General features: G+C 36.1%; 1 protein-coding gene across 7 annotated transcripts in view; it reads right to left on the reverse strand.

Moving 5' to 3' along the window:
- Window positions 1-26,069, reverse strand: part of SENP7 (SUMO1/sentrin specific peptidase 7) — a 190,787-nt gene that overhangs the window by 53,171 nt on the left and 111,547 nt on the right. For 4 of the 7 annotated variants that reach the window (XM_010841983.1, XM_010841986.1, XM_010841985.1 and 1 more), the window contains one exon: window positions 10,870-10,979. In XM_010841983.1, coding sequence (XP_010840285.1) covers window positions 10,870-10,979 — 110 coding nt within the window. The remainder of the gene's footprint in view (window positions 1-10,869; window positions 10,980-26,069) is intronic. The other 3 variants (XM_010841988.1, XM_010841987.1, XM_010841984.1) reach the window with 1 other exon arrangement.

The following is a 26,069-nucleotide window of genomic DNA, read 5'->3' on the forward strand; positions in this document are numbered from 1 at the left end:
GTATTGAAGCTTCGGCTTCAGCATCAGTCTTTCCAATGAATATTCAGGATTGATTTCCTTTAGGATTGACTGGTTGGATCTCCCTGCAGTCCAAGGGACTCTCAAGAGTCTTCTCTAACACCACAGTTCAAAAGCATCAATTCTTCGGTGTTCAGCTATCTTTATGGTCCAACTGTCACATCCATACATGACTACTGGAAAAACCATAGCTTTGACTAGATGGACCTTTGTCAGAAAAGTAATGTCTCTGCTTTTTAATATGTTGTCTGGTAGGTCATAGCTTTTCTTAAATGGAGCAAGCATCTTTGAATTTCATGGCTGCAGTCACCATCTGGTACAGTGATTTTGGAGCCCAAAAAAATAAAGTCTCTCACCGTTTCCATTGTTTACCCATCTATTTGTCACAAAGTAATGGGACCAGACACCATTATCTTAGATTTTGAGTACTGAGTTTTAAGCCAGCTTTTTCACTCTCCTCTTTCACTTTCATCAAGAAGCTCCTCAGTTCCTCTTCATTTTCTGCCATAAGGGTGGTGGCATCTGCATATCTGTGGTTATTGATATTTCTCCCGGCAATCTTGACTCTGGCTTATGCTTCATCCAGTCGGACATTTCACATGATATACTCTGCATATAGGCTAAATAAGCAGGGTAATAATACACACCCTTGACATACTCCTTTCCCAATTTGGAAACAATATATTGTTCCATGCCTGGTTTTAACTTTTGCTTCTTGACCTGCAACAGATTTCTCAGGAGGCAGGAAAGGTGGTCTAGTATTCCCATCTCTTGAGGAATTTTCCACACTTTGATGAGACCCACAAAGTCAAAGGTTTTGGCATAGTCAATAAACAGATGTTTCTCTGGAACTTTCTTCTTTTTCTATAATCCCCTGGATGGTGGCAATCTGATCTCTGGTTCCTCTGCCTTTTCTAAATCCAGCTTCAACATCTGGAATTTCACAGTTCACATACTGCTGAAGATTCACTTGGAGAATTTTGAGCATTACTTTGCTAGCATGTGAGATGAATGCAATTGTGCAGTCATTTGAACATTCTTTGGCATTGCCTTTCTTTGGAATTGGAATGAAAACTGACCTTTTCCAGTTCTGCGGCCACTGCTGACTTTTCCAAATTTGCTGGCATATTGGGTGCAGCACTTTTACAGAATCATCTTTTAGGACTTGAAATAGCTCAGCTGGAATTCCATCACCTCCACTAGCTTTGTTCATAGTGATGCTTTAAGGCCCACTTGACTTTGCACTTCAGGATGTCTGGCTCTAGGTGAGTGATCACACCACCATGGTTATCTGGGTCATGAAGATCTTTTTGGTACAGTTCTTCTGTGTATTCTTGCCATTTTTTCTTAATATCTTCTGCTTCTGTTAGGTCCATACCATTTCTGTCCTTTATTGTGCCCATCTTTGCATGAAATGTTCCCTTGGTATCTCTAATTTTCTTGAAGAGATCTCTGGTCTTTCCCATTCTATTGTTTTCCTCTATTTCTTTGCACTGATCACTGAGGAAGGCTTTCTTATCTCTCCTTGCTAGTCTCTGAAACTCTGCATTCAGATGGGTATAGCTTTCCTTTTCTCCTTTGCCTTCAGCTTCTCTTCTTTTCTCAGCTATTTGTAAGGCCTCCTCAGACAACCACTTTGCCTCTTTGTATTTCTTTTGCTTGGGGATGGTCTTGATCATTGCCTCCTATACAATGTCACAAACCTCCATCCATAGTTCTTCAGGCACTCTATCAGATCTAATCCCTTGAACCTATTTGTCACTTCCACTGTATAATCGTAAGGGATTTGATTTAGGTCATACCTGAATGGTCCAGTGGTTTCCCTACTCTCTTCATTTATGTCCAAATTTTGCAATAAGGACTTTATGATATGAGCCACAGTCAGCTCCCAGTCTTGCTGTTTTTGACTGTATAGAGCTTCTGCATCTTCGGTTGCAAAGAATAAAATCAATCTGATTTCAGTACTGATGATTTGGTGACATCCATGTGTAGAGTCATCTCTTGTGTTGTTGGAAAAGGGTGTTTGCTATGACCAGTGCGTTCTCTTGGCAAAACTCTGTTAGCCTTTTCCCTGCTTCATTTTATACTCCAAGGCCAAATTTGCCTATTATTCCAGGTATCTCTTGACTTCCTACTTTTGCATCCCAGTCCCTATAATGAAAAGGAAATCTTTTTTTGCTGTTACTTCTAGAAGTTCTTGTAGGTCATCATAGAACCATTCAACTTCTGCTTCTTCATCACTAGCAGTTGAGGCATAAACTTGGATTGTGTGTTAGTTGCTCAGTCATGTTTGACTCTGCAACTCCATGGACTGGGGCTCACCAGGTCCCTCCATCCACAGGATTTTCCAAGCAAGAATACTAGAGTGGTTTGCCATTCCCTTCTCCACAGGATCTTCCCAACCCATGAATCTAACCTGGGTCTCCCAATTTGTAGGCAAACTTTTTACCATCTGAGCCACTAGAGAACACTCAAAGTGGAGCATAGACTTTATTACTGTGATATTGAATGGTTTGCCTTGGAAATGAACAGAGATCATTCTGCATTTTTGAGACTGCGCCCAAGTACTGCATTTCAGACTCTTCTGTTGACTATGAGGGCTACTCCATTTCTTCTAAGGGATTCTTGCCCAGGAATAGCATGAAAAGGCAAAAAGATATGACACTGAAAGATGAACTCCCCAAGTTGGTAGGTGTCCAATATGCTACTGGAGAAGAGTGGAGAAATAACTCCAGAAAAAATGAAGAGATGGAGCCAAAGCAAAAACAAATCCCAGTTGTGGACGTGATTGGTGATGAAGTAAATTCTGATGCTATGAAGAACAATATTGCATAGAACCTGAAATGTTAGGCTCATGAATCAAGGTATATTGGAAGTGCTCAAATAGGAGATGGCGAGAGTGAACATTTCAGGAATCAGTGAACTAAAACGATCTGGAATGGGTGAATTTAATTCAGATGATCATTGTATGCATTACTGTGGGCAAAAATCCCTTAGAAAAAATCAAAGAGGATATCAAACAAATACCTAAAGACAAATAAAATGAAAGCACAATGATCCAAAATCTATTGAGATGCAGCAAAAGCAGTTCTAAGAGAGAAGTTTATAGCAATACAATCTTACCTCTGGAAGCAAAAATCTCAAATAAACAACCTAAGCTTATACCTAAAGTGACTAGAGAAAGAACAACAAGCAAAATCCAAAGTTAGTAGACAAAAAGAAATCATACAGACCAGAGTAGATTTAAGTGAAATAGAGCCAAAGAAAACAACAGTAAAGGTCAATGAAACTAAATGCTAGTTCTTTGAAAAATAAACAAAATTAATAAACCTTTAGCCAGAGTTATTGAGATAAAAGACTCAAATCAATATTAGAAATGAAAAAGAAGTTACAACTAATATCACAGAAATACAAAGGATCATAGCTGTATGCCAATAAAACAAGCTGGAAAAATTCTTGCAAGTGAAAGTGAAGTCGCTCAGTCATGTCTGACTCTTTGCAACTCCATGGACTGTAGCCTACCATGCTCCTCAGTCCATGGAATTCTCCAGGCAAGAGTACTGGAGTAGGTTGCCATTTCCTTCTCCAGGAGATCTTCCCAACCCAGGGATCGACCCTGGGTCTCCTGCATTCCAGGCAGACGCTTTAACCTCTGAGCCACCAGGGAAGGTACAATCTTTCAAGACTGAATCAGGAAGACAAAGAAAATATGAACAGACCAATTACAAGCATCAAAATTCAAACTATGACTTAAAAACTCCCAAAAAATAAAAGCCCAAGACCAGATGGCTTCAGAATTGAGTTCTATCAAACACTGAGAAAAAAGCTACACCTAGCCTTCTGAAACTGTTCCCAAAAACTGCAGAGGAAGGAAAACTCTCAAACAAATTCTGTCAAGCCACCATCATCCTGCTGTCAAAACCAGAAAAAGATATCACAAAAAAAGAAAATTACAGGCCAATATCACTAATGAACACAGTCACAGAAATCCTGAACAAAATACTAGCAATCTGAATTCAAGGATACATTAAAGGTGCATACACCATTATCACATTGGATTTATCCTAGGGATGCACGGATTTTTCAAAATCCACAAATCAGTGTGCTACACCACATCAACAAACTGAAGAGTAAAAGCCATATGATCATCCAAAAAGCTTTTCAAAAGAAAAGCTTTTGACAAAATTCAACACCCATTTATAATAAAAACTCTCCAGAAAGTGGGCAACATAATAAAGGCCTACAAACCTACTGTTTGTAGAAACAAACCTACAGTTAACATCATACTCAGTAGTGAAAAGCTAAATGCATTTTCTCTGAGATCAAAACAAGATTAGGATGTCCACTCTCACCACATTTATTCAACATAGTTTTGGAAGTCCTAGCTATAGCAATCAAAGAAAATGAAATAAAAGGAATTCAAATTGGAAAAGAAATTAAATTGTCACTGTTTGCAGATGCATGATACTATACATAGAAAATTCTAAAGACACTACCAGGAAACTACTGCAGCTCATCAATTAATTTGGTAAAGCTGCAGGTTACAAATTAATACACAGAAATCTACTGCATTGCTATACACACACTAAAAATGAAAGATCAGAAAGAGAAATTAAGAAAACAATCCCATTCACCATCACATCAAAAAGAATAAAATACCTAGGAATAAACAAACCAAGACCTGTACTCCATAAACTATTAAGACACTCATGAAAGAAATAAAAAATGACACAAACAGATGGAAATATATATCATGTACTTGGATTCAAAGTATCAATATTGTCAAAATGACTATACTACCAAAGGCAATCTACAGATTCAATACAATCTGTGTCAAATTATCAATGGCATTTTTTATAGAACTAGAACAAAAAAATCTTAAAATTTGTATTGAGACACAAAAGACCCTGAATAGCCAAAGCAATCTTGGGAAAGAAAAATGAAGCTAAAGAAAGCATGCTGTTCCCTGACTTCAGACTATACACTTCAAAGCACAGTTATCCACACAGTAGGGTACAGGCACAAAAAGAAAGATAGGTAAATGGAATGGAATAAACAAACCCATGCATCTATGGTCAGTTAATCTATGAAAAAGAAGGCAAACTATAAAAAGGAGGAAAAAACAGTCCCTTCAATAAATGGTGCTAGGAAAACTGGACAGCTACATGTAAAAAAAAAAAAATGAAATTAGAAAATTCTTTAAAACCATACACAAAAATAAGCTTAACATAGATTAAAGACCTAAATGTGAGACCACATACTATAAAACTCTTAGAGGAAAACATTGGCAAAACACTCTCTTGACAAAAACTGCAGCAATATATTTATGATCTATCTCCAAGAATAATGGAAATAAAAATAAAAATGAACAAATGAGAACTAAACTAAATGTTTTTGTACAGTTAAGGAATCATAAATAAATGAAAAGAGAATCCAAAACATGGGAGAAAACAATTGAAATGATGTGACCGACAAGGGATTAGTCTCCAAATTTTACAAACAGCTCATGTGACTTAATATCACAAAAAAACAAACAATCCAATCAAAAATGGGCAGAAGATCAAACAGATACTTCCCCAAAGAAGATATACAGATGGCCAAGAGGCACATGAAAAGATGTTCAACATTACTAATTATTCAGTTCAGTTCAGTCGCTCAGTCGTATCCGACTATTTGCAATCCCATGAACTGCAGCACACCAGGCCTTCCTGTCCCTCACCAACACTTTGAGTTTGAGCTTACTCAAATTCATGTCCATCGAGTCAGTGATGCCATCAAACCTTTTCATCCTTTGTCATACCCTTCTCCCGCCTTCAATTTTCCCCAGCATTAGGGTCTTTTCCAATGAGCCAGTTCTTCGCATCAGGTAGCCAAAGTACTGGAGTTTCAGCTTCAGCATCAGCCCTTTCAATGAATATTCAGGACTGATTTCCTTTAGGACTGACTGTTTGGATCTCTTTGCAGTCCAAGGGACTCTCAAGAGTCTCCTCCAACACAACAGTTCAAAAGCATCAATTCTTCGGTGCTCAGCTTTCTTTATAGTCCAACTCTCACATCCATACATTATTACTGAAAAAACCATAGCTTTGACTAGACAGACATTTGTCAGCAAAGTAACGTCTTTGTTTTTTAATATACTGTCTCAGTTCAGTTCAGTTCAGTCGCTCAGTAATGTCCGACTCTTTGTTGGCAAAGTAATGTCTCTGCTTTTTAATATGCTATCTAGGTTGCTCATAACTTTCCTTTCAAGCAGCAAGCGTCTTTTAATTTCATGGCTGCAATCACCATCTACAATGGTTTTGGAGCCCAGAAAAATAACGTCAGCTACAGTTTCCACTGTTTCCCTATCTATTTCCCATGAAGTGATGGGACCAGATGCCATGATCTTATTTTTCTGAATATTGAGCTTTAAGCCAACTTTTTCACTCTCCTCTTTCACTTTCATCAAGAGGCTCTTTAGTTCTTTGCTTTCTGCCATAAGGGTGGTGTCATCTGCGTATCTGAGGTCATCGATATTTCTCCCAGCAATCTTGATTCCAGCTTGTGCTTCATCCAGCCAGGCATTTCACATGATATACTCTGCACACAAGCTGAATAAGCAGGGTCACAATATATAGCCTTGACGTACTCCTTTCCTGATTTGGAACCAGTCTGTTGTTCCATGTCCAGTTCTAACTGTTGCTTCTTGACCTGCATACAGATTTCTCAGGACGCAGGTCAGGTGGTCTGGTATTCCCTTTAAGAATTTTCATGTTGATATATGGCAAAACCAATACAATATTGTAAATTTAAAAAAAAAGGTGTTGCTTAAACCAATAGTTCTGAGAAATAAAACAGTGATTTCTTTAGCTCAAAAAAAAAAAAAAAAAAAAAAAATTTTCCACAGTTTGTTGTGATCCACACAGTCAAAGGCTTTAAAGCAGAAGCAGATATTTTTCTGGAACTCTCTTGCTCTTTGCTGATCCAACGGATGTTGGCAATTTGATCTCTGGTTCCTCTCACTTTTTGTAAATTCAGGTTGAACATCTGGTAGTTGATGGTTCAAAATTGCTAAAGCCTGGCTTGGAGAATTTTGAGCATTACTTTACTAGCGTGTGAGATGAGTGCAATTGTGCAGTAGTTTCAGCATTCTTTGGCATTGCCTTTCTTGGACTGGAATGAAAACCGACCTTTTCCAGTCCTGTGGCCACTGCTGAGTTTTCCAAATTTGCTGACATGTTGAGTGCAGCACTTTAACACCATCATCTTTTACAATATGAGAGAAATGCAAATCAAAAGTATAATGATATCTATCACCTCACCCAGTCAAAATGGCTATCATCAAAAAATATACAAACAATAAATGCTAGAGAGGGTGTGAAGAAAAGGGGACCCTCCTACATGTTTGGTGGGAATGTAAATTGGTGCCGTCACTACAGATAAGAGTATGGAGGTTTGCAAAAATACAGCTACCATATGATCCTTCAATCCTACTCCTGGCCATATATCCAAAAAAACATAATCTGAAAGGATACATACACCTTAATATTCATTGCAGCACTGTTAACAATAACCACGATATGGAAGCAATCTAATAGCCATCAACATAAGAATGGATAAAGATATGGTACATATATACAATGGAATATTACTCAGCCATTAAAAAGAATAACATAATGCCATTCGCAGGAACATAGATGGACCTGGTGATTACCATACTGAGTGAAGTAAGTCAGACAGACAGAGATAAATATATGATATTTCTTATATGCAGAGTCTTATAAAAATGATACAAATGAACTTATTTACAAAACAGAAACAGACTCATAGACTTAGAGAACTATGGTTACCAGGGGGGAAGGGTAGGAGGAAAGAGTAATAGAATTTGGAGCTGACATGTACACATTTCTGTATTTAAAGTGGATAACCAAGGACTGCTATATAGCACAGGGAACTATGCTCAATATTCTGTAACAACCTAATTGGGAAAATAACTTGGAAAAGACACATGTATATTTAGATACATGTATATTTGTAACTGAATTGCTTTGTTGTACACCTGAAACTAACACAATACGGTTAATCAACTATACTCCAATATAAAATATAAAATTTTTTAAAAACTGATGAAAGAACTAAGGCTTGGAAAACCCCAATATAGCAGTTTTCCTCCAAGAAGTTCACTAACTGCAAATCAGTCAAGACAATCTCATGGGAAACTGGAATAAATGTATTAGATAGCGTCAGACATTATTTTAAAAAAACAGGACTCTACCTGAAATATATATATATATATATATATTTAACTTGCAAATATCGTTACCATATAAAATTAAACAGCTAACAAATTCCTATAAACAAAAGAATGTTAAATATTTCCAATGTATTATATTCATAAAAGCAAGTTTTACAAGGCAAACTTAAGGCACTACAAAATAAAGGTATACTGAGTGTGAGGAATAGCTCAGTTGGTAAAGAAACTGCCTGCAATGCAGGAGACCTGGGTTTGATTCCTGGGTCAGGAAGAGCCACTGGAGAAAGAAATGGCAACCCATTCCAGTATTCTTGCCTGGAGAATCCCATGGGTAGAGGAACATGGCAGGCTGCAGACCATGGGGTCGCAAGAGTCAGACACAACTTAGTGACTAAACCACAATGTTTGTATATGACAGATCATAACTAGACTTATCATGGTGATTATTTGAAATGTACAGAAATACTGAATCACTATGCTGTGTAACAGGAACTAATACAGTGTTGTATAATTTGATTATAATTCAAAAACAAAATCAGAAAATGAGACAAGATTTGTGGTTATCAGAGACAGGGGGAGGAAGAATCGAATGAAGGCAGTCAACACGTACAAAATTCCTATTATAAAATAAATAAGTTTTAAGAGACATAATATATAACATGACAAATGAAATTAACACTGCTCTATGTTATATATGAAAGTTGTTAAGAGTAAATCCTGAGTTCTCATCATAAGGAAAATTTTTTTCTAGATAGGTAAATGGAATGGAATAAAAAGCCCAGAAACAAAACCATGCATCTATATGAATAAATGGATGTTGACTAAACTCATTGTGATAATCATTTCATGATATATATAAATGAAATCATTATACTATTCACCTTAAACTTATACAGTGCTGTCAATTATAAAAAACTGGAAGAAAAAACTTTTTTCAGTGGTATACCTGGGATTTAATTCAAAACACCCATTAATTTATAGGCTTTTGTTAAACAATTGGTATTAGACACAATTATCTATAGGATGAAAATACTGTGAGTTTTAATAATGTTTCAATAGCTAACTTTCTTTAAAACACTTTACCTAAGAGGAGAACCTTCAGGGATACTAAGAAACTATATAGTGCTTTTTTTATCATTCATTTTTCCCTGCTGTAAGTCTAGAATTTGTTACTTTGAAGGAATACTGAAGGACATAAATTAGAAAGCTTTTTATTTAACTATTCCTACTCTACCAAGAAAAGCAATGAAGGTTTAACAGTGTTTTGATGGTATCTGAATTGAGCCCACTTGCACAAATACAAATCCACCTTTATTTTTATACTGTAAGCAAGGATAATTATTTCTAGGAAAAGGACAATTTGTTTAAAAAAAAAAAAAAAGTCCTCCATTACATGCAGATCGTATTTAGTAATCAATTTAAAGATTACATCTACAGTCATAATACTTTCTCTAGAGACTGCCCTCGTAAGAGTTACAGCTGGTTTCCTGTATACGTCAAAGATACTAGTTTCCTTGCAAGTGTTCTCTTCTATGAAAAAGAGTATTTAAAATGTGAAAACAACTGTGTTCCAAATGAAATACAAAAAATTTTTACACAATATCATTAAAGGACCACCTTTTCTTGTGAATAATTTATAAAATCATTCAGAAAACAAAATATTTCAACTAGCTTGAAGCTATCAATAATCGAAGAGACCCTGGAAAGTGTTAGTTTCACACCTGACTAGTATATAAATTGGCTTTGGTGAAAATTTGTATATTAAATTATTTAAAAGTCTTTTTAAAAAGAGACAAAAAGAAGTCAATTCATTAATCCTACAGGCAAGAAAACCTACAATGAATATTTAGAAGTCTGGGATGTATTTACCTTTAAATTTGCTAAAAGTGACTTGTATTGGAATCCTCCTACTAGAGTTGAGAAAAATTCTAATGAATAAAGAATGTACCTGTGGCTGATTCATGTTGATGTATGGCAGAAACCAAGACAATGTAAAGCAAATGTCCTCACATTAAAAATAAATTAATTAAAAAAAAAACAAGAATATATTTCATACTAGGAAGACAGGCAGTGGAAAGCCAATAATAATAATAGAATTAGCAATAATATCAATGACTAGACAGATCCATGGCTCAGACGGTAAAGAATCTGTCTACTAATGCAGGAGACCCAGGTTCGATCACTGGGTCAGGAAGATCCCTTGGAGAAGGGCATGGCAACCCACTCCAGTATTCTCGCCTTGAGAATTCCATGGACTGAGGAGCCTGGCTGGCTATAGTCCATGAGGTCTCAAAGAGTCAGACATGACTCAGTGATAAACATTTTCACTTTCATGAAAGTAATATTTAGAAATAGACAAATTAACATTATAACTTTATTGCTATATGCCAGCCAAACAAAAAAATGACAAGAAATAATAATCAAATTTAACTTCCAGATTTAGTAAATAAATCAAGAGATGTACACTGTAGGATACAAATAGTAAATTTAGCAATTTTCTTTGTGTTGCTAAAAAATCTCTCTTTACTTTCATGGATAAATATAGTTATAACTCAAATAGTACTAAAACTACAATAGACAAAAATTCAAATGGCAACAGTTTTCTGAGGTTCACAAACCTTTAGGCTGAGTATCAGACATAAAAGAAATGCCATCATCATCTCTTCGTTTTTCTTTAGCGTAAGAAGTCTGCTTTGCATAATTGTCTGTCTTACTTGATTGTGAACTGCTGCAAAATAAAATATTATTACACTCAATTCTTCTAAGCAAAAATAAATTTAGAAGCCAGTTGGCATATATTCAAGATAAAAATAACAGATCACAAATAAAGTCTTATATAGCAGAGTATGTGGTCTGAACAGTAGAAAGAATATTAAACTATGATTTGAAAAATAAGTTCTCCTTCCTATTCTATCTTTAAATTCTCCATGTTTCTTTGAAAGAAAAAAACAAGAAATGTTTTATTCTTCCAAAATTGTGCACAGGCAAAGTGAACAAAGAAAAATACAAGTGCTAAATATATCAAAGGGATCTAAAAAGTAAACATTCCCTGAACACAAGTAGATGATAATCACACTTATGTGTAATCAAAAAATAAGTCAAAAGTAATCATTAATATGTTTGATGCATAGTTCACGTATCAGAAGTTACATACAAAATAAGACTTAGGGTGTGGTAACAAATTTTACCTACAGAGAAAATAGTTTAAAATATAAGCTACTGGTTAAATATTTCAAATGTATTAAAACCAAATTTTGGATGATTAACATAATATCACTACTATGAAAACATAATACAATAATAGTATGGGACATTAATACCTACCCCACTTTCAGTTATCATTAGATCATCCAGACCAAAAAAAAAAAAAAATCAAGAAGGAACATTGGAGTGAACCATAAACTTGATCAAATAGACCTAACATGTTTTTATAAAACAACACAGAACATTCTCCAGGATGTTTTAAGATAGGTCACAAAGCAAATCTTAGCAAACTTAAGACACACACACAAAAATCTCTCCCAATCACAAGAGCATAAAACAAGAAATCAATAACAGGAAGAAGTCTGAAAAATTCAAAAAAAATAGGAAGATTAAACAATGTGCTCCTGAAAATCAACTGGCTAAAGAAGAAACCAAAAGGAATATCAAGAAGTATCTTGAAACAAATATATACATAAGCAAAAATTTCAAAATCCATGAAATGTTCTACGAGGGCAGTTAATAGCAATAAAAGTTACATTAAAAAACAAGATAGAACTCCACTGAAAAACCTCACTTTACACCTCTTGGAACCAGAAAAAAATATAAATTAAGCCCAAAGTTAGCAGAAGGAAAGAAACAATAAAGACCAGAGAAAAAGTAAATAAAAAGAGATAAGAAAAACAATAGAAAAGATCCATACTAAGAGCTTATTTTTTAAAACAAACAAAACTGACAAACCTTTAGCTAGACAAACCAAGAAAAAAAAAAGACTCAAAGAAAAACAGATCATCTAAACACTACTATGAATAATTGTATGCCAACAATATGGATAACCTAAGAGCCAGTCCATCGTAAAGGAAATCAGTATTGAATATTCATTGGAAGAATTGATGCTGAAGATGAACTCCAATACTTTAGCCATCTGATGTGAAGAACTGACTGATTTGAAGACCCTGATGCTGGGAAAGACTGAAGGTGGAAGGAAAAGGGGACGACAGAGGATGAGATGGCTGTATGGCATCATTGACTCAATGGACATGAGTTTGAGTAAGTTCTTCGAGTTGGTGATGAACAGGGAAGTCTGGTGTGCTGCAGTCCATGGGTCGCAAAGAGTCGAACACAACTGAGCGACTGAACTGAAGAGCCAGTTTTATGGGGAGGATAAAAAAACCTACTGGCTGGACTAAGGGCAAAAAGACTTGTACTGGGCTGGCCAAAAAATTTTTTCAGGTTTTTTTCAGTACCATCTTATGGAAAAACATGAATTTTCTGGCCCACCCAATAAGTAAAATCATTACAACTGGTAGTACAGAAATACAAAGTATTGTAAGTGATGATTATAAAAAGTTCTACATCAACAAATCATATAACCTAGAAGAAAGGGACAAATAATTAGAAACATACAACCTACCAAAATATATTATGAAGAAAAAGAAAATCTGAACAGATCAATAACAAATATGGAGACTGAATTAGTAATCAAAAACCTTCCAATACAGAAAAGTTCAGGACCAAATGGTTTCACTGGCAAGTCTATCAAATAAGAATTAATGCCAATCTTTTACAAACTCTTTCAAAAAGTTTACGAGGAAAGAACACTTCTAAACTCAGTTTAGAAGGCCATCACTAATACCAAAGCTAGATAAGGACAGGACAGTAAAAGAAAAATATAAATCAAATACCCCTGATGCATAGGGATGCAAAAACTCTCATCAAATTATTAGGAAACCAAACTCCACAACACATTGAAAGAATCATACACCATGATCAAATGGGACTTATTCAGAGATGCAAGAATGGTACAGCATACACGAATCAATGTGATAAAGCACATAGGTAAAATGAAAGATAAAAATCATTTGATCCCTCAAAAGGTACAGAAAAAGCATTTAACAAAATTCAACATCCTTTCACTATAAAACTCAAAAACCTGGGTATATATGGCTGGTTCGTGTCAATGTTTGGCAAAAACCAACACAATTCTGTAAAGCAATTATCCTTCAATTAAAAAATATATTTAAAAAAACCTGGGTATAGAAGGAACGTACTTCAACACAATAAAGGCCAGTATCACAAATGACACCTAACATCATATGAAACACTGAAAGATTAAAAGCTTCTCCTCTAAAATGAAGAAGGGTACCCATTCTGATCATTCTTATTCAACACAGTACTGGTAATACTGGCTATAAAAAATTAAATATGAAAAATAAATAAATAAAATGAATCGGTATCAGAAAGGAAGACATAAAATTGTCATCATTTGCAGATGATATGATTTTATAGAAAGAAAACCTTAAAAAATCCAACCAAAAAAAAAAAAACAACAACTCTAAGAACTAATAAATGAATTCACTAAAGTTTCAGGATACAAAATCACCATACTACAATCAGTTGCATTTGTACACACAAATAATGAACTATCTGAAAGAGAAATTGAGGGGAAAATCCCATTTAAAACTACAGCAAAAAAAATAAAATTATACTTAGATATAATCTAGAAGGAAAAAGAGCTGTACACTGAAAACTGTAAGACACTGATGAAAGAAACTGAAGAAAACACAAATAAATGGAATGATATTCTGTACTCATAGATGGGGAAAAGTTACATTGCTAAAATGTTCACCCTATGTAAAGCAACCTGCAGATTCAAAGCAATCTTTATGGACATATCAATGGCCTTATTCACAGAAAGAGAACAATCTTAAAGTTTGCATGCAACCACTAAAGACCCCAAATAGCCAAAGCAATGTTGAGAAGGAAAAACAAAACCAGAGGGACTGATTTCAATCCCTTCATGATTTCAAGCTAAATTACAAAGCCATAGTAATCAAAACAATATGGAAAAATAGACACATAAATGACTGAAACAGAATAGAGAGCCAGAAATAAATCCAGGCATGTGTGGTCAACTCATGTATGACAAAGGAGCCAAGAATACACCACGGGAAAAGGATAGTCTCTTTAATAACTGATGCGGGAAAAACCTGACAGCCACATACAAAAGAATGAAACTGGACCAATATCTTATACCATATACAAAAATCAACACAAAATAGATTAAAGATTTACATATATGACCTGAAAACATAAAATTTCTAGGAAAAAACATGAGCGTAAGCTGGTTTTGGCAGTGATTTTTTGGATTAAACACCAAAACAAAAACAACAAAAGAAAAGTGGAACCACAAAGCTGTACAGTAAAGAAAACTATCAACAAAATTAAAAGGCAACTTATGGAGCAGGAGAAATAGTTTTAAGTCATCTATCTCATAAGGAAGTTAATATTCAAAACACATGATATATAAAGAATCCATACAACTCAACCAAAAAAACAGAACAATTTCATTAAAAAATGGGCAGAGAAACTGAACAGAAGTTTCTCCAAAGACTACAAGCAACCAACAGGTACATGAAAAGGAGCTCAACATGCACTGATCATCAAGGAAAGGTATGTAAAAACCACCATGAAGTATAACTTCACAAATCTGAGAATGGCTATTACCAAAAGAGAGAAACAAGTGTTGAAAAAGATATGGAGTGCTGTGGAAATGTAAATTAGTGCAGTCACTATGGAAAACAGTATGAATATACCTCAAAAAATCAAAAATACAACATACAGTCTAGCAATTCTACTTCTGGGTGTTTATGCTTAGGAAACAAAATCACTACCTCAAAAAGATACATGTACCCCCACGTTCACTGAAGCATTATTTGCAATAATGAAGACATGGAAACAACAAAAGTGCACATCAATAGATGAATGGATAAAGAAAATGTGACACAAACACACAATGGGATATTTTTCAGTCATAAAAGAAAAAGAAAGAAATCCTGCTATCTGTGACAACATTAATGAGCCTTGAGGGCATTATGCTATGTGAAATGAAACAAAGACAAATAGCACATGACTTCACTTACATGGGGAATCTAAATTTAAAAACAAACCAACACATGCATAGACACAGGCAACAGGTTGGTGGTTACTAGAGCCGGGAGCATGAAATGACTGCAGGTGGTAATAAGGTACAAGTTTCCAGTTATTTAAAAAAAAAGTCTTGGGGATGCAAGGTACAGCATGATGACTATAGGTAATAACTAATAACAAGAGTGTACTGTATATTTGAAAGTTGTTAGATAGTAGATCTTACAAGTTCTAATCACAAGAAAAAAAATGTAACTACGTGGTGATGGGTGTTAATTAAACTTATGGTGTTAATCATTTTGCAATATATACGTATATGAGATCATTATGTTGTACATCTAAAATTAATACAATATTCTGTAAGTAACATATCAATTAAATTAATTCACTTAAAAAAGACAAAATGAAAAACAACTGAGAAAGCAATTTGGTACTAATTAGAGTAGCCATAAAATTAATTAAATCTTTACCAACAATCTTCTCACCCATGATAATTACTAACAAAACAACTCATTATGGTATTATTTAACTGGGTAAAAATTCTGAAAATAAAAAATTTTTAAATAAAAAACTATCAAATTATTAACCTACAGTCTTCCTTTATAGTACAATATATATATCAATTACTACATTTTCAAAAGTATTTAACAACATAGAATTCTAAATTTTATTGAAGTATAGTTGATTTACAATGTGTTAATTTCTAGTGTAAAGCAAAGTGATTCAGTTATACATGTTGTGTATACATTCTTTTTCATACTCTTTTCCATTATGGTTTATCACAGGATACTGAATATAGTTTCCTGGCTATATAGCAGGATACTGTTCTTTATCCATCCTATATGCAATAGTTTGCATCTGCTAATCTCAAACTTCCAATCCTTCCCCACTCCCTTAGAAATTTTTACATTTATAAAAGTACTAAAATAATCAGCAAGAATAAATCAAGGGCCCTTGTACAATAAGATATGAAATATACACTAAGTGACCTCAGGAAAATTGCAGAGTAGGTAACTTCTATGCAGAGTACATCATGAGAAACACTGGACTGGAAGAAGCACAAGCTGAAATCAAGATTGCCTTGAGAAATATCAATAACCTCACATATGCAGATGACACCACCCTTATGGCAGAAAGTGAAGAGGAACTAAAAAGCCTCTTGATGAAAGTGAAAGAGAAGAGTCAAAAAGTTGGCTTAAAGCTCAACATTCAGAAAACGAAGATCATGGCATCCAGTCCCATCACTTCATGGGAAATAGATGGGGAAACAGTGGAAACAGTGTCAGACTTTATTTTAGGGGGCTCCAAATTGACTGCAGATGGTGACTGCAGCCATGAAATTAAAAGACGCTTACTTCTTGGAAGAAAAGTTATGACCAACCTAGATAGCATACTGAAAAGCAGAGATATTACTTTGCCAACAAAGGTCCGTCTAGTCAAGGCTATGGTTTTTCCAGTAGTCATATATGGATGTGAAAGGGACTATGAAGAGAGCTGAGCGCTGAAGAATTGATGCTTTTGAACTGTGGTGTTGGAGAAGACCCTTGAGAGTTCCTTGGACTGCAAGGAGATCCAACCAGTCCATTCTGAAGGAGATCAGTCCTGGGATTTCTTTGGAAGGAATGATGCTAAAGCTGAAACTCCAGTACTTTTGGCCACCTCATGCGAAGAGTTGACTCATTGGAAAAGACTCTGATGCTGGGAGGGATTGGGGGCAGGAGGAGAAGGCGACAACAGAGGATGAGATGGCTGGATGGCATCACTGACTTGATGGATGTGAGTCTGAGTGATCTCTGGGAGCTGGTGATGGACAGGGAGGCCTGGCGTGCTGTGATTCATGGGGTCGCAAAGAGTCGGACACGACTGAGCGACTGAACTGAACTGAACTGAACTGAGGAGACACCAACCATGTTCTCACCTAGACAACAGCGCTGGCAGAATCCGATGAAATTTGGAGTTCTGGAGTCTACTGAAGGCTTGTAACTTCTAGTCAAAAGGTTCAACAGTAACTTTGGTCAATTAAGGCAATTTGGATGGTAGCAGTTACCTATACCCAGCTCTGAGACAAGCAGCCAAGTCCAAGTTCTTAGAACAGTTTGCACAGGCTTACAATCACCAAGATGAGCAATAAGGGCCTTGTCTTTCAAATATTGGGAATCTGTATTCTGATCACTGACTGCTGTCTCTGATTATGGATAAGGAGACATAGAGACAGGCAGCCATTGCTGTAACAACCATCACCATGTTGCAACAGTCTCTCCATTCAGCTAAAACAACATGCAGGAGATTAAAAGAGCTAGCACCTATTTTGTTCTATTTCTTCGCTTCATTTTTCCTATTTCCTCCTTATGGGAAATAAATATTTAAGGACTAAGATATTAAAAAGTAATAACATGTACAAGGAAATTTAGAAAGTCACAAACATGACCATGGAAAGACACAGGCTCAGAAAAGACCTGAAAAGACCTTTTATTTACATATTAGACTGATACCTGGAATGGGGACATATTGCAACAATTTTAAAAACTAAGCAAACAAAGGGAAAAAATCCAGCAAATGCTGGGGAAGGAGAAGAACCTGATCTTCAAACTTCGCATCTTATAATATCCAAATGTCAAGTTTTCAAAAACAAAAATAAAAAAATCCCATGACATTCAAAGAAACAGGAAAGAATGGCCAATTCAAAAGAAAAAACAAAAACTAATCAACAGAACCCGTCCTTGAAAAAAAAAAAATAGCAGATGGCAAACTCAGTAAGTAAAGACATTAAAACGACCATCTTCAAGAGCCTCAGGGACCTGCCTGGCAGTTCAACAGTTAAGAGTTGCACTTCCAATGCAGGGAACACAGGTTCAACCCCTGGTAAGGAAACTAAGATTCCCACATGCTGCACAGCATGGTGAAAAAGGAAAGAAAGAGACAGACAGACAGAAAGAAAATCTTTAACAAAATCAAGAAAATGATTTGTGACAAGATGAAAATATCAATAAAAGACAAATGAACCAAAAGGAAATTCTGGAGCTAAAAATGTACAATAACTGAAATGAAAATTTTATTAGAGATTCAAAAGCTGATTTGAGCAGGCAGAAGAAACAGTGAGTGAACCTGAAAATATGACCATAAAAAGGACCAAATCTGAGGAACAGAAAGAAGAAAAACTTAAGAAAGGTAAACAGAACCTAAGGGACCTATGGGACACCAAGAAAGGGACTAATATACACATTGCTGGTATCTCAGGAGAAGAGACAGAAAAGGGCAAAGATATTATTTAAATAAATAATCACCAAAGAAGTCCAAATTTGATGAAAGACATGAATATAAACATCAAAGAAACCCAAGGAACTACGCGTACAGTAAACTGAATGAGACCTGTATCAAGAAAAGTTATAATTAAATTGTCCAAAGACAAAGGCAAAGAGAGAACTCTTTCTTGAAAGCACAAAGAAAAAAAGTGACTCATCACACATAAAAGATCCTCAATAAGATTATGAGAAGATTTCTTATCAAAAACCATGCTGGCCAAAAAACACTGAATTGGTATATTCAAAGGAAAAAATCTATCAACAAGGAATTCTATATCTGACTATACTATCCTTCAAAAATGAGAACAAAATCAAGACATTCTAAGATAAACAAATCTAGATAGCACATTAAAAAGCAGAGACATCACTTTGCCGACAAAGGTCCACATAGTCAAAGTTACAGTTTTTCCAACAGTCGTGTATGGATGTGAAAGCTGGACCATAAAGAAGGCTGAAAGTGAAAGTGAAGTCGCTCAGTCGTGTCCGACTCTTTGCAACCCCATGGACTGTAGCCTACTAGGCTCCTCTGTCCATGGGATTTTCCAGGCAATAGTACTGGAGTGGATTGCCATTTCCTTTTCCAGAGGATCTTCCCGACCCAGGGATCGAACCTGGGTCTCCCGCACTGTAGACAGACACTTTATCGTCTGAGCCACCACGGAAGTCAAAGAAGGCTGAGTGCCAAAGAATTGATGCTTTTGAACTGTGGTGCTGGTGAAGACTCTTGGAGAGTCCCTTGGACTGCAAGGAGGTCAAATCAGTCAATCCTAAAAGAAATCAACCCCAAATACTCATTGGAAGGACTGATGCTGAAGTTCCAGTACTTTGGCCACCGGATGTGAAGAGTCAACTCTTTCGGAAAAGATCCTAAATGAGGAGAAAGACTGAAGGCAAAATGAAAATGAAGCAGTAGAGAATGAGATGATTAGACAGCATCACCTACTTAAGGGACAGGAATTTGAACAAACTCTGGGAGATAGTGGAGGACACAGGAAAAATTCTCATTAATATACCCCAAATGGTTCATATTGTTATATATCCTAACCACATGGTTCCTGGGATGAAAGGATGGTTCAACATACAAGAATCTATCAATATAATAGCCTGATATGCCACAGTCAATGGGGTCACAAAGAGTTGGACATGACTTGGTGACTGAACAACAACAATAACTAAGGTAAACAACAGCTGAGGAAAATCATTATCACTATAAGTAAAACCAGCCCTGTAAGAAAAACTAAAAATAACTGGTAAAAGTAAATCCATAGATAATTATAAAATCTACTATTACTGTAATTCTGGTTTATAATATGCCTGTTTGTTTTATACATGATTTAAGAAACTGATACATTCTTTAAATTATTAGACTATGCTTTTGAACAAACAACACATAAAGATATAATTTTATGACATCAATGACTTAAAGTATGTGAGGACAGAGCTATAAAGGAGCACATTTATGAAATTAAGCTGGTATAAATTCAAACATGGTTCCTGGGATGCAAGGATGGTTCAACATACAAGAATCTATCAAAATAATACACCACATTAACAAAATGAAAGAGGAAAACTACATGGTCATGTCAATTAATACAGAAAAAGTACTTCACAAAATTCAGTACCCTTTCCTGATGACTAAAAAATGAAATTCAACAATCTAAGAAAAGAAACTACCTACATCATCATAGCAAAGATCATATATGAAAAACACACAGTAAACATCAAATTCAATGATGAACGATGGACAGCTCTTCTTCTAGAAAAAGGAATAAGACAAGGATGACCACTTTCACCACTTCTAGTCAACACAGTACTAGAAGTTCTAGCCAGAGCAATTATACAAGAAAAATAAACATAAAAGCATTGAAACTGGAAAGAAATACTCTGTTTACAGATGATATGATCTTGCAAGTAAGAAACTCTAAAGATTACACACATACACATACATAAACATAAAAAATGATTAGAGGTAATAAACAAAAGAAGAAATTAAGGAAATAATTCTATTTACAATAGCTTCAAGAAGAGAAAAAACTAAGCACTTAACCAAGGAGACAAGACTTGTAAAATGAAAATTATAAAACATGGCTAAAAGAAATTAAAGAAGATATTAATAAATGGAAATACAACTCATGTTCATGGACTAGAAGACTTAACATGTCAATACTACCTAAAGCAATCTACAGATCCAATGCGATCTTATGAAAAACACAGTGACATTTTTCACAGAAATAAAAAAAAACTTATCCTAAAATGTATAGGAACCAGAGAACAAATTACCAACATTCACTGGATCATCAAAAAAGCAAGAGAGTTCCAGAAAAACATCTATTCTGCTTTATTGACTATACCAAAGCCTTTGACTGTGTGGATCACAATAAACTATGAAAAAATCTGAAAGAGACGGAATACCAGACCACCTGACCTGCCTCTTGAGAAACCTGTATACAGGTCAGGAAACAACAGTTAGAACTGGACATAGAACAACAGACTGGTTCCAAATAAGAAAAGGAGTACATCAAGGCTATATATTGTCACCCTGCTTATTTAACTTCTATGCAGAGTACATCATGAGAAATGCTGGGCTGAAGGAAGCACAAGCTGAAATCAAGATTCCCGAGAGAAATATCAATAACCTCAGATATGCAGATGATACCACCCTTATGGTAGAAAGTGAAGAACTAAAGAGCCTCTTGATGAAAGTGAAAGAGGAGAGTGAAAAAGTTGGCTTAAAGCTCAACATTCAGAAAACAAAGATCATGGCATCTGGTCCCATCACTTCATGGCAAATAGATGGGGAAACAGTGAAAACAGTAGCTGACTTTATTTTTCTGGGCTCCAAAATCATTGCAGATGGTGACTGCAGCCATGAAATTAAAAGACACTTGCTCCTTGGAAGGAAACTTATGACCAACCTAGACAGCACATTAAAAAGTTGCACATTTGTGCAACTGTGGTGTTGGAGAAGACTCTTGAGAGTTCCCTGGACTGCAAGGAGATCCAACCAGTCCATCCTAAAGGAGATCAATCCTGGGTGTTCATTGGAAGGACTGATGCTGAAGCTGAAACTCCAATACTTTGGCTACCTCATGCGGAGAGCTGACTCATTTGAAAAGACCCTGATGCTGGGAAAGATTGAGGGCAGGAGGACAAGGGGAAGACAGAGGATGAGATGGCTGGATGGCATCACCGACACAATGGACATGGGTTTGGGTGGACTCCGGGAGTTGGTAATGGACAGGGAGGCCTGGCGTGCTGTGATTCATGGGGTCGCAAAGAGTCGGACACGACTGAGTGACTGAACTGAACTGAAAATGTATACGCAACAAGAGTCAAAACAATCTTCAACATATTTGGAGGGATCAAACTCCCTGATATCAAAACTTACTACAAAGCTATAATAATCAACATATATGGTACTATCATAAAGACAAATATGGAGATCAATGGAATAGAATAGCACCCAGAAATAAAGCCACACATATATGGTCAAATGATTTTCAAATGGCTGCTAAGTCCTTTCAATGGGGAAAGCACAGCTTTTTCAACAAATGATGCTGGAAAAACTGAATATCCACACGCAAAAGAATGAAGAAAGACCCTCACCTAATAGTCTTATACAAAAGTTAGTTCAAAATGGATTAAAGGCCTAAAAGCATAAACTGAAACTATAAAACTCTTAGCATAAGGGAAAATGTTCAGGACATTGGATATGAGAGTATTTTCTTGGATATGACATCAAATAGAAACATAGATAAACTGGACTTCATCAAAATTAAAACTTCTGGGGGCTTCCCTGATGGTCCAGTGGTTGAGACTCCATGGATCCACTGCAGTGGACAAGAACGAGTTCAATCCCTGGTCATGGAACTAAGATCCTGCATGCCACGTGGCATTACTCCCCAAATTTTTTTCAATTAAAAAAAACTAACACTTCTGTACACCAAATAGCAGGAACAATAGAGTAAAAAGGCAACCCACAAAATGGGAGATCTATCTGCAAATCATACTTTATGACAATATTAATATATTTTAATATTCAGAATAGAGAGAACTTCTAAACTCACAGATAAACAACCTGATTCATCAATGGGCAAAGGACTTGAATACACATTTCTCCAAAGAAGATACATGAATGGCCAATAAACACATGAAAAAGATGTTCAATAACCCTAAAACCACGTTAAAACCACAATGAGATATCGGTTCACATCCATTGGAATGATTATCATGTAAACACAGAAAATATCAAGTGTTATAAAGGATGTGAAAAAAACCAGGACCCTTGTGTACCACTGTGGCAATGTAAAATGATGTAGTTTTACATTTATAGAAAACAATATGGTGGTTCTCCAAAAAATTAATGATAGAATTATAGGATCCAGAAATTCCACTTTCAGAAATACACCCAAAAGAACTGAAAGTATATAGAAACACAGATACACATACACTGATGTTCATAACAGTTTAATTATTCACAATCACCTAATGGTGGAAGCAGCCTAAGTACCCATAGACATTTGTAGAAGACCCCAGAAAGTCAAAAAGGAATCAACACTTCAATAAGGAAAGTTATCTCCAACCAGTTGTTCTGGGTCTAATACCTCATTTAAAAAAATCATAAACTAAAACAGCAGCTGACTAACCTATTTTTATACTTCGGGTTGAGGAGGTCTTCCCAAGAGCAAACCAGAACCAGGAGTCAAAAACTGACAGATTTTACAAAATAAAACTTTTAAGTCTCAGTGCCATAGAAGTTACTATAAACAAAGTAAAATTACAAAAACAAACTTGAAAAAATTTTTTCCAACACGTATAACACAGAGATAATACCTTTCATAAGAGTTCTTACAAATTAGTAAGAAACAAATGAAATACCTCAATACACACAAGACTTAAGAGAAAACTCATGTAAGAAATACAAAACCCAGGGCCATTGTTCAGAGGTAAAGAATCTGTCTGTACACCCGTGGCAGATGCATGTTGATGTATGGCAAAACCAATACAATATTGTAAAGTAAAAAAAAATAATAATAATAAAATAATAATAATGTTAAAAAAAAAAAAAAAAGAATCTCTCTGCCAATGCAGGAGACGCAGGTTTGATCCCTGATCCAGGAGGATCCCACAGGCCTTGGACAACTAAGTCTGTGCATCACAACTACTGAGCCTGTGCTCCACAGCCCTTGACGCACAACTACTTAGCCCACATGCTACAACTACTGAAGCCTGTGCACCCTAGAGCCTATGCTCCACAACAAGAAGCCACCGCAATGAGAAGCCATGTGCCATAACTGGAGAGTAGCTCCCACTTGCCATAACTAGAGAAAGCCTGCGTGCAGCAAGCAAGCCATCCAGCCACCTCATCCTCTATTGTCACCTTCTCCCACCTTCAATCCTTCCCAGCATCAGGGTCTTTTCTAATGAGTCAGTTCTTTGCATCAGGTGGCCAAAGTATTGGAGCTGCACCTTCTGCAACAGTCCATCCAATGAACATTTAGGACTGATTTCCTTCAGGACTGACTGGACTGATCTTGCAGTCCAAGGGACTCTCAAGAGTCTCCTCCAACACCACAGCTCAAAAGCGTCAATTTTTTGGTGCTCAGCTCTCTTTATGGTCCAACTCACATCCATACATGACTACTGGAAAAACCGTAGCTTTGACTAGACGAACTGTGTCAGCAAAGCAATGTCTCTGCTTTTTAATATGCTGTCTAGGTTGGTCATAGCTTTTCTCCCAAGGAGCAAGCATCTTTTAATGGCTGCAATCACCTTCTGCAGTGATTTTGGAGCCCAAGAAAATAAAGTCTAGTCTCTCAATGTTTCCACTGTTTCACCAACTATTTGCCATGAAGTGATAGGACTGGATGCCATGATCTTAGTGTTCTGGATGCTGAGTTTTAAGTCAGACTTTTCACTCTCCTCTTTCACTTCCAATAAGAGGCTCTTTAGTTCCTTTTTGCTTTCTGCCATAAAGATGGTATCATTTGCATATCTGAGATATTGATATTTCTCCTGGCAATCTTAATTCCAGCTTGTGCTTCATCCAGCCCAGCATTTTGAATGATGTACTCTGTATATAGATTAAATAAGCAGAGTAACAAAATACAGCCTTGATGTACTCCTTTCCCAATTTGGAACCAGTCCATTGTCCCACGTCCAGTTCTAAATGTCACTTCTTGACCTGCATACAGATTTCTCAGGAGGCAGGTAAGGTGGTCTGGTATTCCCATCTCTTGAATTTTCCACCGTTGTGATCCACATAATCAAACGCTTTGGCATAGCCAATAAAGCAAAAGTAGATGTTTTTCTGGAACTCTGTTGCTTTTTTGATGATCCAGTGGATGTTGAAAATTTGATCTCTGGTTCCTCTGCCTTTTCTAAAACCAGCTTGAACATCTGGAAGTTTACAGTTCATGTATTATTGAAGCCTGGCCTGGAGAATTTTGAGCATTTCTTTACTAGCATGTGAGATGAGTGCAATTGTGTGGTAGTTTAAGCATTCCTTGGCATTGCCTTTCTTTGGGTTTGGAATGAAAACTGACCTTTTCCGGTCCTGTGGCCACTGCTGAGTTTTCCAAATTTGCTGGCATACTGAGTGCAGCATTTTTCACAGCATCATCTTTTAGGACTTGAAATAGCTCAACTGGAATTCCATCACCTCCACTAATTTGTTCATAGTGATGCTTTCTAAGGCCCACTTGAGTTTGCACTCCAGAATGTCTGGCTCTAGGTGAGTGATCACACCATCGTGATTGTCTGGGTCATTTAGATCTTTTTTTGTATAGTTCTTCTGTATATTCTTGCCACCTCTTCTTAATACCTTCTGCTTCTGTTAGGTCCATACATTTTCTGTCCATTATTGTACCCATCTTTGCATGAAATGTTCCCTTGGTATCTCTAATTTTCTTGAAGAGATCTCTAGTCTTTCCCATTCTATTGTTTTCCTCTATTTCTTTGCATTGATCACTTAAGAAGGTTTTCTTATCTCTCCTTGCTATTCTTTGGAACTCTGCATTCAGATGGGTATATCTTTCCTTTTCTCCTTCGCCTTTCACTTCTCTTCTTTTCTCAACTATTTATAAGGCCATTTTGCCTTTCCGCATGTCTTTTTCTTGGGGATGGTTTTGATCACCATCTTCTATACAATGTTATGAACCTCCATTCATAGTTCTTCAGAGAGTCAGTCAGTCAGTAAGTCAGTTCAGTCACTCAGTTGTGTCTGACTCTTTGCGACCCCATGAATCACAGCATGCAAGGCCTCCCTGTCCATCACCAACTCCCGGAGTTCATTCAAACTCATGTCCATTGAGTTGGTGATGCCATCCAGCCATCTCATCCTCTGTCGTCCCCTTCTCCTTCTGCCCCCAATCCCTCCCAGCATCAGG

The sequence above is a fragment of the Bison bison genome, unplaced genomic scaffold (genome assembly GCF_000754665.1).
Source record: "Bison bison bison isolate TAMUID 2011002044 unplaced genomic scaffold, Bison_UMD1.0 scf7180017864168, whole genome shotgun sequence".
Taxonomy (NCBI): domain Eukaryota; kingdom Metazoa; phylum Chordata; class Mammalia; order Artiodactyla; family Bovidae; genus Bison; species Bison bison.